Source organism: Pantherophis guttatus, chromosome 2 (assembly GCF_059756535.1).
Source record: "Pantherophis guttatus breed Tessera chromosome 2, ASM5975653v1, whole genome shotgun sequence".
In the NCBI taxonomy this organism is placed as follows: domain Eukaryota; kingdom Metazoa; phylum Chordata; class Lepidosauria; order Squamata; family Colubridae; genus Pantherophis; species Pantherophis guttatus.
In genome coordinates, this window is record NC_142064.1 from 131,084,764 (window position 1) to 131,099,731 (window position 14,968).

Sequence of the window (14,968 nt, forward strand, 5' to 3'; positions counted from 1 at the left end):
TGTGGCTTCTCTGCTTCTGCCCCATTCCTGATGCCTTCTCTTTCTTTCTTTCCCTTCTTGATTTTCTTACACAGCCGAGCAACTGAACGGCATAGCAGCATCAGTGACAGTGCCCCCCGTGCCAGCTCCTTCCTCGCCAGAGAAACAGCCCTGCCTGGGTTCTCCAGCGGCAGCAATAGCACCCCACCTGGCCGCTTGCCCAGAGCCAAGCCAGAGTTCCAAGAGTGGGCCAGCCTGGGGGACCAAGTTGGGAGAAATCTCGACCATCTCTGCAACCCCAGCCGCTTCAGGGGCAGCACCCCATAGTAACAGCAGTCCCAAGCCTGATGAAGAGAAGGCCAAGAAGCTGCTCTATTGTGCCCTCTGCAAAGTGGCCGTGAACTCGCTGTCTCAGCTTGAGGCGCATAACAAAGGTATTTGTGGAGAGTTTTGAGAGGTACGTTTTGGGGAGAGGGACTGTTGAGGAGGTAGGTCAAACCAAATAGCCCCTCGTCCTGTGGCTGTTAGTTCAGCAATATTTCTGTGCAAACCGTGCTTTCCGGAACAGAAGCTGTGGAGAACCATGAGTTCACCCCTCCAGCCTTCTAGGCACATGTATACAAGAGAAGCTTGTGCGATGGCATGTAACAGTTAAAATTAAACTAATTCAGGAATTAGTTGTTCCAGATACGTATAACCAGAGCCATGCTTTGGCATTCCCACTAACTAACTTCTTAAGGCAATTTAAAACCAACCAGTAATTGTTTTCCCTGCTGCTGAGCAATGAGACTCTGTTGGTGCCCCCTTCCCACCTGCCCAATACAGGAATGCAAAGAATGGCATTCAGAGTCCCAGCCCTGATCCATTTTCTGGTGCTGGGTTGTCAAATTACTTCCCGGCACTACTCCTCTGCTTATTTATATATATATTTATATGTATGTAATTTTATTGAAATTACCATAATATGAAATATAAATGAAAACAAAGATAATAGGGAAATGGGGGAGGAAAAAAGAGGGAAAGAGAACTGTGGGATAAGGGGAAAAAAGAAGGGGGAAAACCACTGAATTCCTAACTTTTGTCAGCATGGTAGAATAAAAATAATAAAATACAGCCTCAACTTTTTTACTTTTACATATTTAATATATACTATTGATTTCTATGACAACAAACTTCTCTAATCAGAATTTCATGGTTTGTTTTTTTTTCTGTCTCGAGCACAAAGTCCACAAGCAGTTTCCATGTAGAAACAGAACTGTATATATTCTATTCTTTAATTAAAACAGTTAACTTGGCCATCTCTGCTAACTTTTTCCATCCATTCTTCCATTGTGGAGATTGTTATATCCTCTGCTGTATTTAAAGAGTGTGCTGGAAAGTAGAATTGGATCTTAATTGGGAGGGAAGAAACACCAATTTGAACCAAGGGAGTTGGAAAACATGGCTTCCCCACAAAAACTTCAAGGTTTCAACATTTTTATTTTTATTTATTTTTAAATAAAATCAATTATAATAGGGCATTACTTCAATCTGATGATGAATGTAATGGGCCTGAATCAGAAAAAAAGCAGTTTAGCTGTGAAACAGACTCATAAGGTGGGATTTTATAAATGTGCAGTTGACTTTGGACTAGTGCAAAGACTTAAGTGTAGAGGTGGCATATTCTACTCCACACCTAAAAAAAAGACCAAACCTTAATTTTTCTACCTCAGTCTTTCAAGACAACAGAATTCTGTTATCTGTCCATATGATGAAGTCTGTGCAAATCTGCAGAGCTTTCCCTCCAAATTCTACTTCTTACAGATACAGAGAGATAAGGCAAGAAACCCTATTTTCCAGACTCCCTTTTGAGTTCTCAAGTTTTATAGATATTAATTTCACACGCTCTTGAGCATAACTTCGCAGCCATAGTACCAACTGATTAGACCCCAAAATCCTTGTAAAATGCTCTGAAAATGGAGCTGCGTTTTATTTTATTTCTTCCACAAGTCCAAACCAGAATAAAAGAAAAACAGGCCTTGAAGTAAAGCAAGAGCAAAGTATATTTCCTAATGGCTGTAGTAGACAAACTCAGATCTGGCTCCACTGTGTCAGGGTTCCAAGTAACACCCCCAACGAAAGAAGACTCTGAGGCTTGAAGTTCCTCAAAGTTCCACTTTATTAGAGATGTCATATTGGCACATCTGGGAAAACCTGAATCTGAAAGCTTCCAAGTTTTCCCCATCTAAAGAAAAGTCCAAGTCCAGGTCCCTGTCCAGCAGCCACATGTCCATCATATAGTCCAATCAAAGCACCGTCCCAACTGGAGATGCCTCCCAGTCACACCCCTCCAGGTGCAGAGTGTCAAGATGTCCTTGACACTCTGAGAAAGGAATGTTATTATTACTATATATCACCCCTGCTCCATACAATCCCCACTCCCAGTTTCCCACAGCACTAAATGGTGCTGTGGCAGGCCTGAAGGCCCAGTGCAAAAGATGGCTTCCAGGCCTGACACATTGCTACAGTGGCTGGAATAAGCTCCCCAGTTTGTTTTAACCCACTTAACTAAGGCATAGTGGTGCAATGGTTAGAATGCAGTATTGCAGGCTAATTCTGCCGCCTGCCAGCAGTTCGCTTCTCACTGGCTCAAGGTTGACTCAACCTTCCATCCTTCTGAGGTGGAGAAAATGAGGATCCAGATTGTTGGGGGCATTAGGCTGACTCTCTCAACCGCTTAGAGAGGGCTGTATAGCACTGTGAAGCGGTATATAAGTCTAAGTGCTATTGCTAATTGATCTTCCTTCCATTGCTGCTCTGCTGCCTCTGCTTAATGCATGGGTTTGAGGGGGGCTTTCCAGTCCCATTTGTGGTCCTTCTGATGTCACAAGTGGTTTTGTACCCCGCAAAAAACATTGGCACCATTCCTCTAAACAGAAAACGAGGAAGGGAAGAGCGCTTTGTATTTCATTGCTACAAGCAGCCTGATGCTTCTATTCTGTTCTTCATTGTAGGAGAGCCATATTAGTCTATTGTGGCAAAACATCAGAAACACCTTCTAGCTCCTTTTCTGACTAGCAACTTGTATTAAAAGGCATAAGCTTTTGTGAGCTGCTGTTCATTTCTTCAGTTGAATCTTTTTCAAAACTTGTGAGCCAGAAAAGGTGGTACCAGACTCCTCCTGATTCTCTGCTTAACATTATTGCAATTCTTTTCTTCCCCAAATTCTGCCGGTGAAGATCCCCCACACACACCCCAAAGGTGGTATTCAGCCGGTTCGGACTGGTTCACCCGAACCGGTAGCAGAAATCGCGGGTGGGCCCGCCCCCACCCTGGCTCTATGCCATCCTATTTAGGCAGGTTTTTGAGGCCGGGAGCATGCGCGTGCGAGGAGAACCGGTAGTAACATAATGTGAAACCCAGCGCTGACACACACATTCCCTTCCCTTCCCAGTCTAACTGTATCTGTAGAGGATGCTAGGAGCGATGCAGAGGCATCACAACAAAATCCAACACCTGCACCTTCCCCTATGGAGGAGCTGAAGTGAGGTGAAGAGGTGACCTGTCAAATGGTTGTCTTTTATAACTGTGGAAGACCCATGAGACCTGAAAGGAGAGGTAGCAACTCCATGGTTAGGTCCCTCGTTTTTTGACACACCTTGCCCCTGAGTGTATCCAATTAAGATTTTTATCTCCTTTTCCCCAAATCCTTTGCACCTTTGGCCCTGTTGCAAGAGCTCTGGGTGTGGTTGCAGAGCATGTCTTGGCAACAAGACAGACATTCCTCACTAAGTGAGCTCACAGCCTCAGCAGCTCAAGCCTTCTCTGGAAAACTAGCTTTTCTGCTTTCCACCCAAATTTACAGGCCTGATGGAGATCAGCATCAGATAAAGCTCAACGGATCTCTTTCCAGCTGCATCTCTTCCCCACCACTGGTTCATTTTTCCCATCCTCATGCAGTCCTAGTCTAGAGCTGTGGAGCTGCATCTGAGGAGAGGAGAGGTTTTTCAGGAAAGAGGGGCCCAGGGGTCAGAACTGCAGAGCAATTGCATCACAGCACATATCCAGTTTAACATGCTTCCTTCTGGTCCATGAAGCACACAACAGTATGCTGGCATCACTTGCTTTGCCCTGACAGATGAATTATGTTTTGGCTTAGGAATGAGTCAGGCAAGTATCCCTGTCCTGACAGATTTGGTGTGGGACAAGCTAAGGAAAGTGATTGGTGGATTTCCTGCCAATGGGAAAGCATCCACTAATCATTCTCCTTAACATAAAATGGGATGGAAGTGAGTTAGGCCAGAGTTTCTCAATCCCATCAATGTTAAGAGGTGTAGGCTGTGGAATTCTGGGAACTGAAATCCACACCTCTTCATGTTGCTGAGATTAGAAATAATGGTTTGAGCCAGTGGTGAAATCCAATTTTTTTTACTACCAGTTCTGTGGGTGTGGCTTGGTGGACGTGGCTTGGTGGGCATGGCAGGAGAAGGATATTGCAAAATCTCCATTCCCATCCCACTCCAGGGGAAGGATACTGCAAAATCTCCATTCCTCCCCCCCCCCACTCCAGGGGAAGGATACTGCAAAATCCCCATTCCTGACGGAAGGATATTGCAAAATTTCAATTCCCACCCCACTCTGGGGCCAGCCAGAGATGGTATTTGCTAGTTCTCCGAACTGCTCAAAATTTCCGCTACCGGTTCTCCAGAACCTGTCAGAACCTGCTGGATTTCACTCCTGGTTTGAGCTCAGGGGTTTAGCCATCCATCACATTCTGATTTGCAGGGGGTGAGGTTTTCTGCTTCTCTTGCTTGTCCTAGAGACCCCAATTCAACCTGCTGATGATCTCTCTGACTGACCCACCTAGCCTACTCACTCTTCAAAGTTCTCTTGCTCACTCATCCTTCTCCTTTGTTCGTCTTCTTAATTTCTTCTGCTTATTCCACTGCCCATTCCTTTCAGTCACTTCCTCCCTCCACCAGTATCTCTCGCTCACACACCCCGCCATGCTCTCTTGATCTCTTTTGCTCACAGTTGTCTCTTTTCCTTGCTTGTTTGTTCTGCACTTGCCCTCTTGCTTGCTCTCAATCTCCTGTCTCTCTCTCTCTCTTGCTCCACTCTCCTTCATCTTTCTCTCCCTCCCTCTCCATTGCTTCTATCCTTGCCATCTGTTCTTTAGCACCTACTGCATTACCCGGTCTGCTCCATGGCCTGCCTACTCTAGACTTGCTTTGGCTGTCCTCCTGTTTGCCATGCTTACTTCACTGCCTCTTACTTGATTGCTAGCTCTTCTCTGTCTGTCACAATTTTTGTTTTCTTGCTCCTCTTTTATGTATGCTCACCGTTCTCTCCCCCCACTCTTGCTTACACAGAAACAGAAAAGAGAAAACCATGTCTCCACTTTATTAAAAAATATCATTGTAAAATATTCTGTTGCTTCAAATCCTTTGCTGAAAAAACTAAGTCACTGAGAATTGGTGACAAGGGAGAAGAATATTAGAATAAGAGTCTTGCTTTATTTAACAATGGCTGCCTGGAGGCTGTTGACAGGTGTTAGTTCATGGCCTCTGCCACTACAGTCCCTGCTGCTTTGCTGCACAAGCTATCTGTCAAAGCATTTATTTACCTCAGAGGGGATCGGATAAGTCTATGTAATGCCTGAGTGGCCCTTTGCACCAAAGGCAGTGCCAGATCAAAGTGGCCATGGAGCAAAATAGTCTGATCAGAAGAAGGAGGGAATGCCCACACCACAGCCCAAAACAGTCAATGAGAACTGGACAGATCCCAGCCCACCAATCAGTCATCCCAATCTCTGCTGAAGCACCCCAGATTCATCGTTCACTCCAAGTCGTCTGTTGAGAGAAAAGAAAAAAACATCATTTAAATATTTGAACAGATGAACATGAAGTTAGGTGTCTCCAGCTAAGGGTTAGGGAAATGGTCCTGAAGAAAAATTAGGGAGGATCTTCCCATTGCAGTTTGCAAGCAGGACTGGTTTGAAGCAAAAAAAAAAATAATAATAAGTCCAGATATGTCTCTCATACTTTGGTCAGTATGCACTTTTTGGTGCATGCTTCTTTATTACTACATAACTAATGTATGAAGAGATGTGTGCTGGGTGAAAGCCACGTCTCCACTTTATTAAAAATATCATTGTAAAATGATATTCTGTTGCTTCAAATCATTTGCTGGAAAACCAATTCACTGAGAATTGATGACAAGGGAAAAGAATATTAGAATAAGAGTGGACAATGATCCTAAGCACCCAACAGAATGAGGAATAAAACATGATTAAGATTTCATTTTTATCATAAAATTTGGGGACTACTGCCCTACAGTGTCTCTCCAATATTTTTTAAGATAGTCATATCATTCCTTTCGATCGTTACTGCCAGTGAATAGTCATTTGGATTTCTGCAGTCCAGGTTTAGTACTCCTAAACAATATTAATTGAATAAATAAATTCATTCTTAAATTATTCAGAGCCCTCCTGACCTCAACAACTAGCAAATTTTGTTTAAGGGTAGGCAATGAGCATGCGGGAAAGAATAAACTTCTGTTTTTTAGTGAGATTATACCGGGGGTTGGCAACTATGGCCCCTTTATAACTTGTGAAATTCAACTCCCAAAATATCTGAGCCAGTGAGGCTGGCCCAGGAATTCTGGGACTTGAAGTCCACAGATTATAAAGGAGCCACAATTGCCCACTCCTGCATTATACAATCATAGGAAACTATTTTTCCCCGCAGCTCAGACTAGTTAGCCCTTAATTGTTTGCTGTGATTGGCAGGAACTCTGAGATACATGGCAGAAATCTTTTCCTCCTGCCTGGCCTTTTTAAATAGAAATATCAAGGATAGGAAGTGAGATTTTCCATGTGCAATAATGAGGTTCTTTACTGCGAAGTTACTGGTGCTTTTAAAAGATAGTCTGTGGAGCAGTGGATTACTTGTGTCTCTGTTCCTTCTTTATAAAACTTAGCAGGTGAATAGAGGGACAGGACATGTATTTCTATAGGCACACTGTACAAACACAGAAATCAATATTCTGGGTGCAGAATTTAGCATTTGAAGGATGTCAATACTTAATTGGATGTCCCCAATCGCCCTCCCCCCCCAAAAAAACACAAGGGTCTCATCTTAGATAAGCAATGAATCTCATAATAGAGGCAAATGAATTTGGGGAAATATTCTTACTTCCAAAGTCCTTACATCCTTACACATAGGGACTGCCACAAAAAAGAGGGGGTCAACCTGTTCTCCAAAGCACCTGAAGGCAGGACAAGAAGCAATGGGTGGAAACTAATCAAGGAGAGAACCAACCTAGAACTAAGGAGAAATTTCCTAACAGTGAGAACAATTAATCAGTGGAATAACTTGCCTGCAGAAGTTGTGGGTGCTCCAATTCTAGAGGTTTTTAAGAAGAGATTGGACAACCATTTGTCTGAAATGATACAAGATTTCCTTCCTAAGCAGGTGGTTGGATTAGAAGACCTCCAAGGCCTCTTTCCAACTCTGTTATTCTGTTAAAGTCATGATCTTTTTGCATACGTACAATATTTTAGAAAGCAATAGTTTCAATTTACAGCATACAGAGGAAAAATGTTTAATGTCCTCCAAGAATCCTTTTTTCTCTATAAATTAACAAAAGCAGACTTTTACTATGGATTGTAACCCCATTTTATTAAGTACGTATAAATGACAGAATTTAGCCTTTTGCAAAGCATAATTTGGAATATTGTACCGCTCCTTGCTTATTTTTCCTTTATTTACTTCATAGAATATACAGTACATTCAGTCCTTGTTTATTTAGAATATCACAGAGGTTCTGTGTTATTTAAGTAGCATATGGACTCAAAGTGCAAATTTTTGTATCTTATGTGATAAATACACTTCCTATTTAAGGTCCTTTTCTAGGGCTTAGAGTTTGTTGTTGCTTCTGATTAGAATAAGGTTGAATTAACTCCTATTGTTTTTCTTTTCATTTCCTATGGGAACCACTTTCTGGCCTTTCAGTTTGGATATTCCAAGTCTGTTTGCTACCTTGAATAAACAGATTCCAGGCAGTGAGGCACCAGTAAAACATACGCCTCTTCTTGCCATTGAGATTGTAATATTAACCCTCTGTTTTAATATATTAAAGTTTTTCTTGAAATTTCTCATTGCAATCAACGTCTCCATCCTATTATCACATTATCCTGTTTGGCATTTGTGTTTTATGTGCCCTATTATTGATCCACGCTCAAAACCTACAGTGGCATAGTTCAGGCATAGATTTGTTCATCTCAATTTGCCCTTGGTCTTGTCTCCTTCCTAAATTATAACCTAATGCTGAGACAACTGTAGGAAAAGCAACTACCCTGTTTCCCCCAAAATAAGACATCCCCTGATAATAAGCCCAATCGGGCTTTTGAGTGCATGGCAATAAGGCCAAGCGCTTATTTCAAAAAAATATAAGACAGGGTCTTATTTTGGGGGAAACACGGTATTGGAGTATGATTTGAGAGACAGTCCTCACTTTCTTTGAGAGGATTTCCAGTTGTGAAGAAAAGGAGGGTTTGCAAAATTAGGATAGCAATATTTAAACAGGGAGCTAGAATCATACTGTAGGGTTCACCTCTTCATTTTCTCTCTTTTCTTGTAAACCCTTTCATGTTTGTATTTATACATCATTAGCAGCAAGTTAATGTGCAGATATTAGAAGATAATAATACTTATGTTCAAGCTAAGAAAAGCATTGCTTACCAATATGTTCCCATGAAACTCTTGCTAAAAACAACCAAAAGCAGGAATACTTTTTTCATTCCCAGTCGGCATAGTCCTTGCACCTCTCAATTAGATAGGAAGAAAACCATTTCTATAGGTCTGCTAAAAAGTGTGTGTGTGTGTGTGCATGCACATGTATATACAAAGAGGCAGTCTGATAAAGTAAAAGCAGTACTTAGATGTATATAAAAAATATAATTGTCATGCAACAATATAAAAAGGGAACTTTAGCCTTTCTATAAAATGTGGTGATTTGATAGCCAAATAAGTTGTAATTTTAAAAAAAAGCCATTTATCAGAAGGTAGATTGTTACTACAGGAAGGAAACCTGATTGGTTTTTCTAGTTTAAAGAATCGGTTCTATTTAAAAAAAAAAAAAAAGTCACAGCCGAAAAGTCTGTATCCTTTCTAAATTTGTCAACAAGACAGACGGAATTATAGGCTAAATTCCTGTAACTATAGAACTGTAACTCCTAAGATTAAAAAGAAAAAGAACTGTAGTTAAAGTATATGTATTTGTAGAGGGCTAGACTGTCTCTACCAATTTTGCAAACAGTGTTCCCTTGGGAGGAAGCGTACAAGAGAAAGTGCTGCAAGAAATGATTGGGAGACATTTCTCCTGAGCCTTTGTAGTTTCAGTATTGTGTTGTGCTCTCCTAGGTACAAAGCACAAGACTATCCTGGAAGCGCGCAGCGGACTGGGGCCTATCAAAGCGTATCCACGTCTTAGTCCCACAACTGGTGGGGAACCAGGCAACCAAGACCCCAGTGCTCAGGAGAGAACCTTCCACTGTGAAATCTGCAATGTCAAAGTTAACTCGGAGATCCAGCTCAAACAGGTGTGAAATGCAGTCATGACACTTTCTCGGTACATCTTACCAGAAGAGAATTTCCTCTTTCTAAGGAAGAACAGTTGGTGGAACTCAACAGGAATGTTTTAAATTAATAGCAAAACTTCAGCCCTAAAAATGTTTTCTCACTTTTGTTAAGGCTCAGATTTTAAAAAAAAGAACCGTGAAAGGAGGCAATGTCTCTGAACATAAGTACCCAAAGTATATTTCTCTCCCTACTAAATGCAGTTAGTCCGTGACTAACAATGGAACCCAAAATTTCTGTTGGTAAGCAAGACAGTTGCTCAGTGAGTTTTGCCCCATTTGACGACCCTTCTTGCCATAGTTGTTAAGTGAATCACTGCAGTTGTTAAGTTAGTAGCACGGTTGTTAAGTGAATCTGGCTTCCCCATTGACTTTGCTTATCACAGAAGTTCACAACAGCTGATCTCACGACCACGGGACACATAACTATGAGCCGGTTGCCAAGCATCCGAATCCTGATCATGGGACCATGGGGGATGCTGCAAAGTGTGGAAAAATGGTCATAAGTCACTTTTTTTTAGTGCTGTTGTAACTTCGAATGGTCACTAAATAGTAGTAGTAAGTTGAGAACTGCTTACTGTATAATGGTAGTCATCCCTCACATGTCTGGGATTCGGAAGATGGAAGGTTTCATATCAAAGTTCATAGCTTCCAATTTTGAATCTCAAGATCAGGATTTGATTTCGGTAATTGAGTAGGCATTCATTAACTCTAATCATGAGGGTACTATGATGTTCTTGCTCAGGGCCTGCTTATTAAATGTAGATTGACCTAGATTGCTTTTCTATCCATGTGGAAGATGGGAGAATCTCCTGGAATTACCTGATTGAGGCCATGTCTGCACTCATGAGCTAGTCCTGCATAGGGACTATGGGCTGCTATTGGGGGTGGTGGTCCGTAATAAAGTGTGCATGTGCTCTTATGCGTTGGCCTCTCTCATAGGTCCATCCTCAAAGAAACCTTAAAACTACACATTTTACCACCAAAAGGATTTCTAATGAACACCTTGGAATCTGAGTTCATGTAAAGATAGGTGAGAAAGACCTTGGGAGATGGGTAAACAGATGCTGCATAGGTAATATTAATAATAATAATAACTTTATTGTCATTGTACGTATACCCATACAACAAAATTCACTTAACACCCAAAGACCAGGTCCAACACACATAACAATCCCCAAACACACTCCCACCCACCACAATTCCCCGCCCTAAACTACCCAAATATCCACACAACAGACCAAGTAATGCTGTCCAACAGCTCACTGATGGTGGCCCTTTAGTTCATTGTTGATAAAAACTATTCAGAAAACGTGTGGTCCGAGTTTTAATTGTTCTGTATCTTCTGCCAGAAGGCAACAGTCCAAAAAGATTGTAAGCAGGATGGGAAGAGTCTTTGAGAATGTTATGCAACTTCCTCAAACAGCGAGATTCGAAGATGTCATCCAGGGCTGGTAGCTGGAGCCCGATGATATTCTGGGCAGTTTTAATGATTCTCTGTAGAGCTTTTCTGTCCGCTACAGAGCTGCTCCCATATCATACAAGAATGCCATATGTCAGGACACTCTCAGTGGTGCTGCGATAGTAGGACAGAAGTAGATGCTGAGATAGATTTATCTTCCTGAGCATTCTCAGGAAGTACAGCTTCTTCTGTGCCTTCTTCACAAGCATGTTAACATTCATAGTCCATGAGAGGTCCTTCAAGATATAAATGCCCAGAAATTTAAAACTACCAACCCTCTCCACCTCCAGGTAACAGTCAGATAAGAGGCAGCATAGTCCACAATTGCATAGTGGGTGGAGTAAAAGGCTCAGAAGGGACCCTTCTTAAGTTCTTAGGCTGTAAAAGAGATGGCGAGAGAGTTTAACTTTCATACACGCAAATTAATTTATCTGGCCATTTTGCTTCCTGTCTGAGTGGTGCGGTGGCCTAGAGGTGGAGTTCTCACCTCACATTCAGGAGGCTGTGAGTTCGATCCCAGATAGAGGCAGCTATTTCTCTTTCTAGGCATGATGAGAATATATCTGCTGAATATAACTCCGCATTGGCGACAGGAAGGGCATCCAGCCAGTAAACACTCAACTCCATTCAGTTGCCCAAACTCCACCCCTCAAAGGGATTACGGGGTCATTAAAAGACAATGATGATTATGTTTCCTGTCTGGTCTGTCTGATGATAGTTCATCAGCCTTTTGTACATGGCTGGATTGGCATGGTAAGAGGCAACATTTGGTCAAGGAATCAGGATTCTTTACTTGCTAATTACCTTGATCTCTCTTTCTTCCTCTGGTTTTCTAGCATATTTCCAGCCGGCGGCACCGGGATGGAGTTGCTGGGAAGCCTAATCCTTTGTTGAGTCGGCACAAGAAGCAGCGTGGCATGGCAGAGCTGCCAGTGAGTACATAATGGTCATTTTCCAATATGGGCTGTGGTACTGTTTTTTTAATAGGCCAGAATAGTTGGCACCCCCTTAATCAGATAACCAAACTGAATCTCTCTCTTTTTCTTTCTCTCTTTGTCTCCGCAGGGGTCCCTGGCCTTTTCCAAGGAGCTTCCCAAGTCCCTGGCAGCTGGATTGCTACCAAATCCCCTGGCTGTAGCAGCTGCCTTAGCAGCAGCAGCTTCCACACCCCTGACGCTGCGGCCAGCCCCAACGCCATCCCTGCTGCAGGGCCCACCTCTGACACACCCACTCCTGCGCCCGGCTCCGGGGCCCATCCGAACTGCACATGGACCCATCCTCTTCTCACCATACTGATGCTGCCCTTCCACTCACCTGCCTGCCACAATCCCGGGACTCCTGGCTCCACCAGAACCACACCGCCCTCCCCCCGGCAACTAGCAACCAGTCCCGGCAATCTCACAAGGCGCCCAGGCCCATTGAAGGGAGCATTTTACTCTTCCTCCCCATCCTTTTTCTTTGTGACAGGAAATGGAATTATTTTTCTGAGAAGAGAAAGGGGAGAAGCCCACCCTTCTGCATCCCCGCACATCAGCGCGCCTGCTCTCCACCCTCTCGGGACCCCAGCCAAATCTGCACAAGTGCTGGGCTCCCGCAGGGGGCTGGATGGGGGCGTGCGTCTTGGGGTGTGCCTGTGCGTGCATGTGCGTGTCGGTCTCATCTTCCGAGGTACGAAAGGTTGGGGAGTGGAAGTGCCTCCCCAGGACTCTGTGGCGCGTTGGCAAGGGAGGCAGTTCTGGTACCTCAGGGACTGATCAGCAAGCAATCTCCTTCATCCCAGAGTTAAGGGGGCTGTTGCCCCCCTTACTCATACAAGCCATTGTCCACTTGCACTGAGAAGTGGGGGGAATATATGTGTGTGCGGGACAGAAGACAGGGCCTCCTGAAAGAGTCCCTACTGCAATAATGCTGGCCAGCACCTCCATGTACATATCCCCTAAGATCCCCCCTGTCAGCACTCCCCCTCCCCCATGCTGGCCCTTCTCCTTACTGCGCTTCCATGCAACGGGGCTCCCCTTGGGCTCCTCACCACGGCACCTCAATAAGAGACTGGCAGAACAAGTACTGTGCCCCATTTTTCCATGTCCTCCAGTTCCTCTTGCGTTGAGCAGCAGCAACAGACAGACAGATCCAACCCTTGTTCGGTCATGTTTTCCCAATCTGCAGAACTTTCTGTCCTCTGAGCGAAGAAAAACGCGACTCCCATCAGCTGGCCTGGAAACGGCACGTTGGCTAAGAGAGCGAGAGCATCGGGGTTGAGGGGGGGGGAGCGGCTGGCATCTCCTTCTGCCTGTAGACCATCCTTTGGGTTATCTGTGCCGTTGCCATGGTAATGTGACCACTCCTCCTCCCTCGCCTTCCCTTTGCTATTTCTACAGAGTTGGGTCCCCACCTCTCCCCGACTGAACGGGACATTAGCCAAGAGGTCAGGTTGTTCTTTTCCTGGGGATTAAGCAGCCCCAACCTCCAAGCCAGCCCCACCCAACAGCACAAAAAAATCCAGATGCTTGTAAATCCCTTGGCGGGCACCCCAGTCGGTGCCTTTTGAGGGACGGCCTATGCTGTAGGGTGTGTACCGTATAAGCGTGGGCACTTGGGTTTGGAAGAACAATCAAAGGGTCAGGGTGGGTTCTTTCTCTTGCAAACTTGTACCCGCAGAAACAGACATTGCCATTGGCCGGTTCCCATTTTGTCAAGCGGAAGAAGAAAGGCCCAGCTCAAAACAAAACCCCTGTAGCCTGGGGAAGGAGGGAGGGAGACGTTCTTCCATGTTGTGGCCCTGCTATTCTTCCCTACCTCTCTCCAAACTGTGACTGAAGTTCCGAGCAATAGAGACACCGGCATGGGAGGGGAACAGGATCCACCTTCCCCCGACTGGCATGACCCACAGGGCAACCCCCTGCCCCCCTCCATCCGAAGATGCCCTCCGCTCCTCTGAGTCTGACCCTTGTCCACCGTTTGTCCGACCATGCTAGACTCTCACCCTCTCTTTCTTGCTGACACCAAGGACTGTCTGCTTCGCCCCACATAGCACCTTTTCTCCCTCCCTTCCTTGCTCCTTGATAACAATAAAAGAAATGATAAGGCTCATTTATGCCTGCACTCGGTCTGTCTTCCTGTCTGTCAGGGACTGGGGAAGCCATGATTTCAGGCTGGGATCAATCCTAATAAACTATTATGGACTTCCTTCCTTCCTCCACGCTCAGAGCCCAAAGCCCAGTGGGGAACGGAGCAGAGGAGCATTCAATACAGGTAGTCCACAAATTACAACCATTTGTTTAGTGATTATTCACAGAAATTTACACCACCATTGAAAACTCTGACCTGTGGCCATTTTCCACACAACCCTTGTAGCATCCCCATAATCATGTGTTCAACATTCCGATGCTTGGCAACTGGCTCATATTTATGACGGTTGCAGTGTCCCAGGGTCATATGATCAGCTTCTGCGACCTTCTGACAAGCAAAATCAATGGGGAAGCCAGATTCACATTACAACCCTATTGCTAACTTAACAAGTGCAGTAATTCGCTTCACAACTGTGGCAAGAAAGTTCGCAAAATGGGGTAAAACTCACTTAACGACTGTCTCAGCAACAAAAATTTGGGGCTCAGTTGCAGTCGCAAGTCGAGGACTACCTATAGCATAAAGCCCTGGGCTTGGTCTGTTGCAATAAATTACTGCCTTTTCTACTTTTTTTCTTTAGGGGTACAGCCACAGGCAGGCCCAGTGTGACCCTGAGAATTGTCTCCCTTGGAGAAAGGAGGGGAACATTTTGAGGGGGGAGGAAAGCTTTCTTCCTTCAGCCTCAGCTCTTATTTGCCAATTTGCAACTCTCCCAGCAAGGAAAATGGGCAACTTATTTAGCTTAGAAAGCTGCCAAATTGGAAACTTGTTGATCTGTTCAG

The 14,968-nt window shown here is 44.3% G+C and overlaps 1 protein-coding gene across 9 annotated transcripts in view; it reads left to right on the top strand.

Annotated features, from left to right (window-relative positions):
- Positions 1-14,150, top strand: part of ZNF385A (zinc finger protein 385A) — a 175,235-nt gene extending 161,085 nt beyond the window's left edge. For all 9 annotated transcript variants that reach the window (XM_087886739.1, XM_034419134.3, XM_087886740.1 and 6 more), the window contains 4 exons: positions 75-413; positions 9,384-9,562; positions 11,897-11,992; positions 12,126-14,150. In XM_087886739.1, coding sequence (XP_087742865.1) covers positions 75-413; positions 9,384-9,562; positions 11,897-11,992; positions 12,126-12,356 — 845 coding nt within the window. In that variant the 3' untranslated portion in view covers positions 12,357-14,150. The remainder of the gene's footprint in view (positions 1-74; positions 414-9,383; positions 9,563-11,896; positions 11,993-12,125) is intronic.
- The last annotated feature ends 818 nt before the right edge of the window (positions 14,151-14,968 follow it).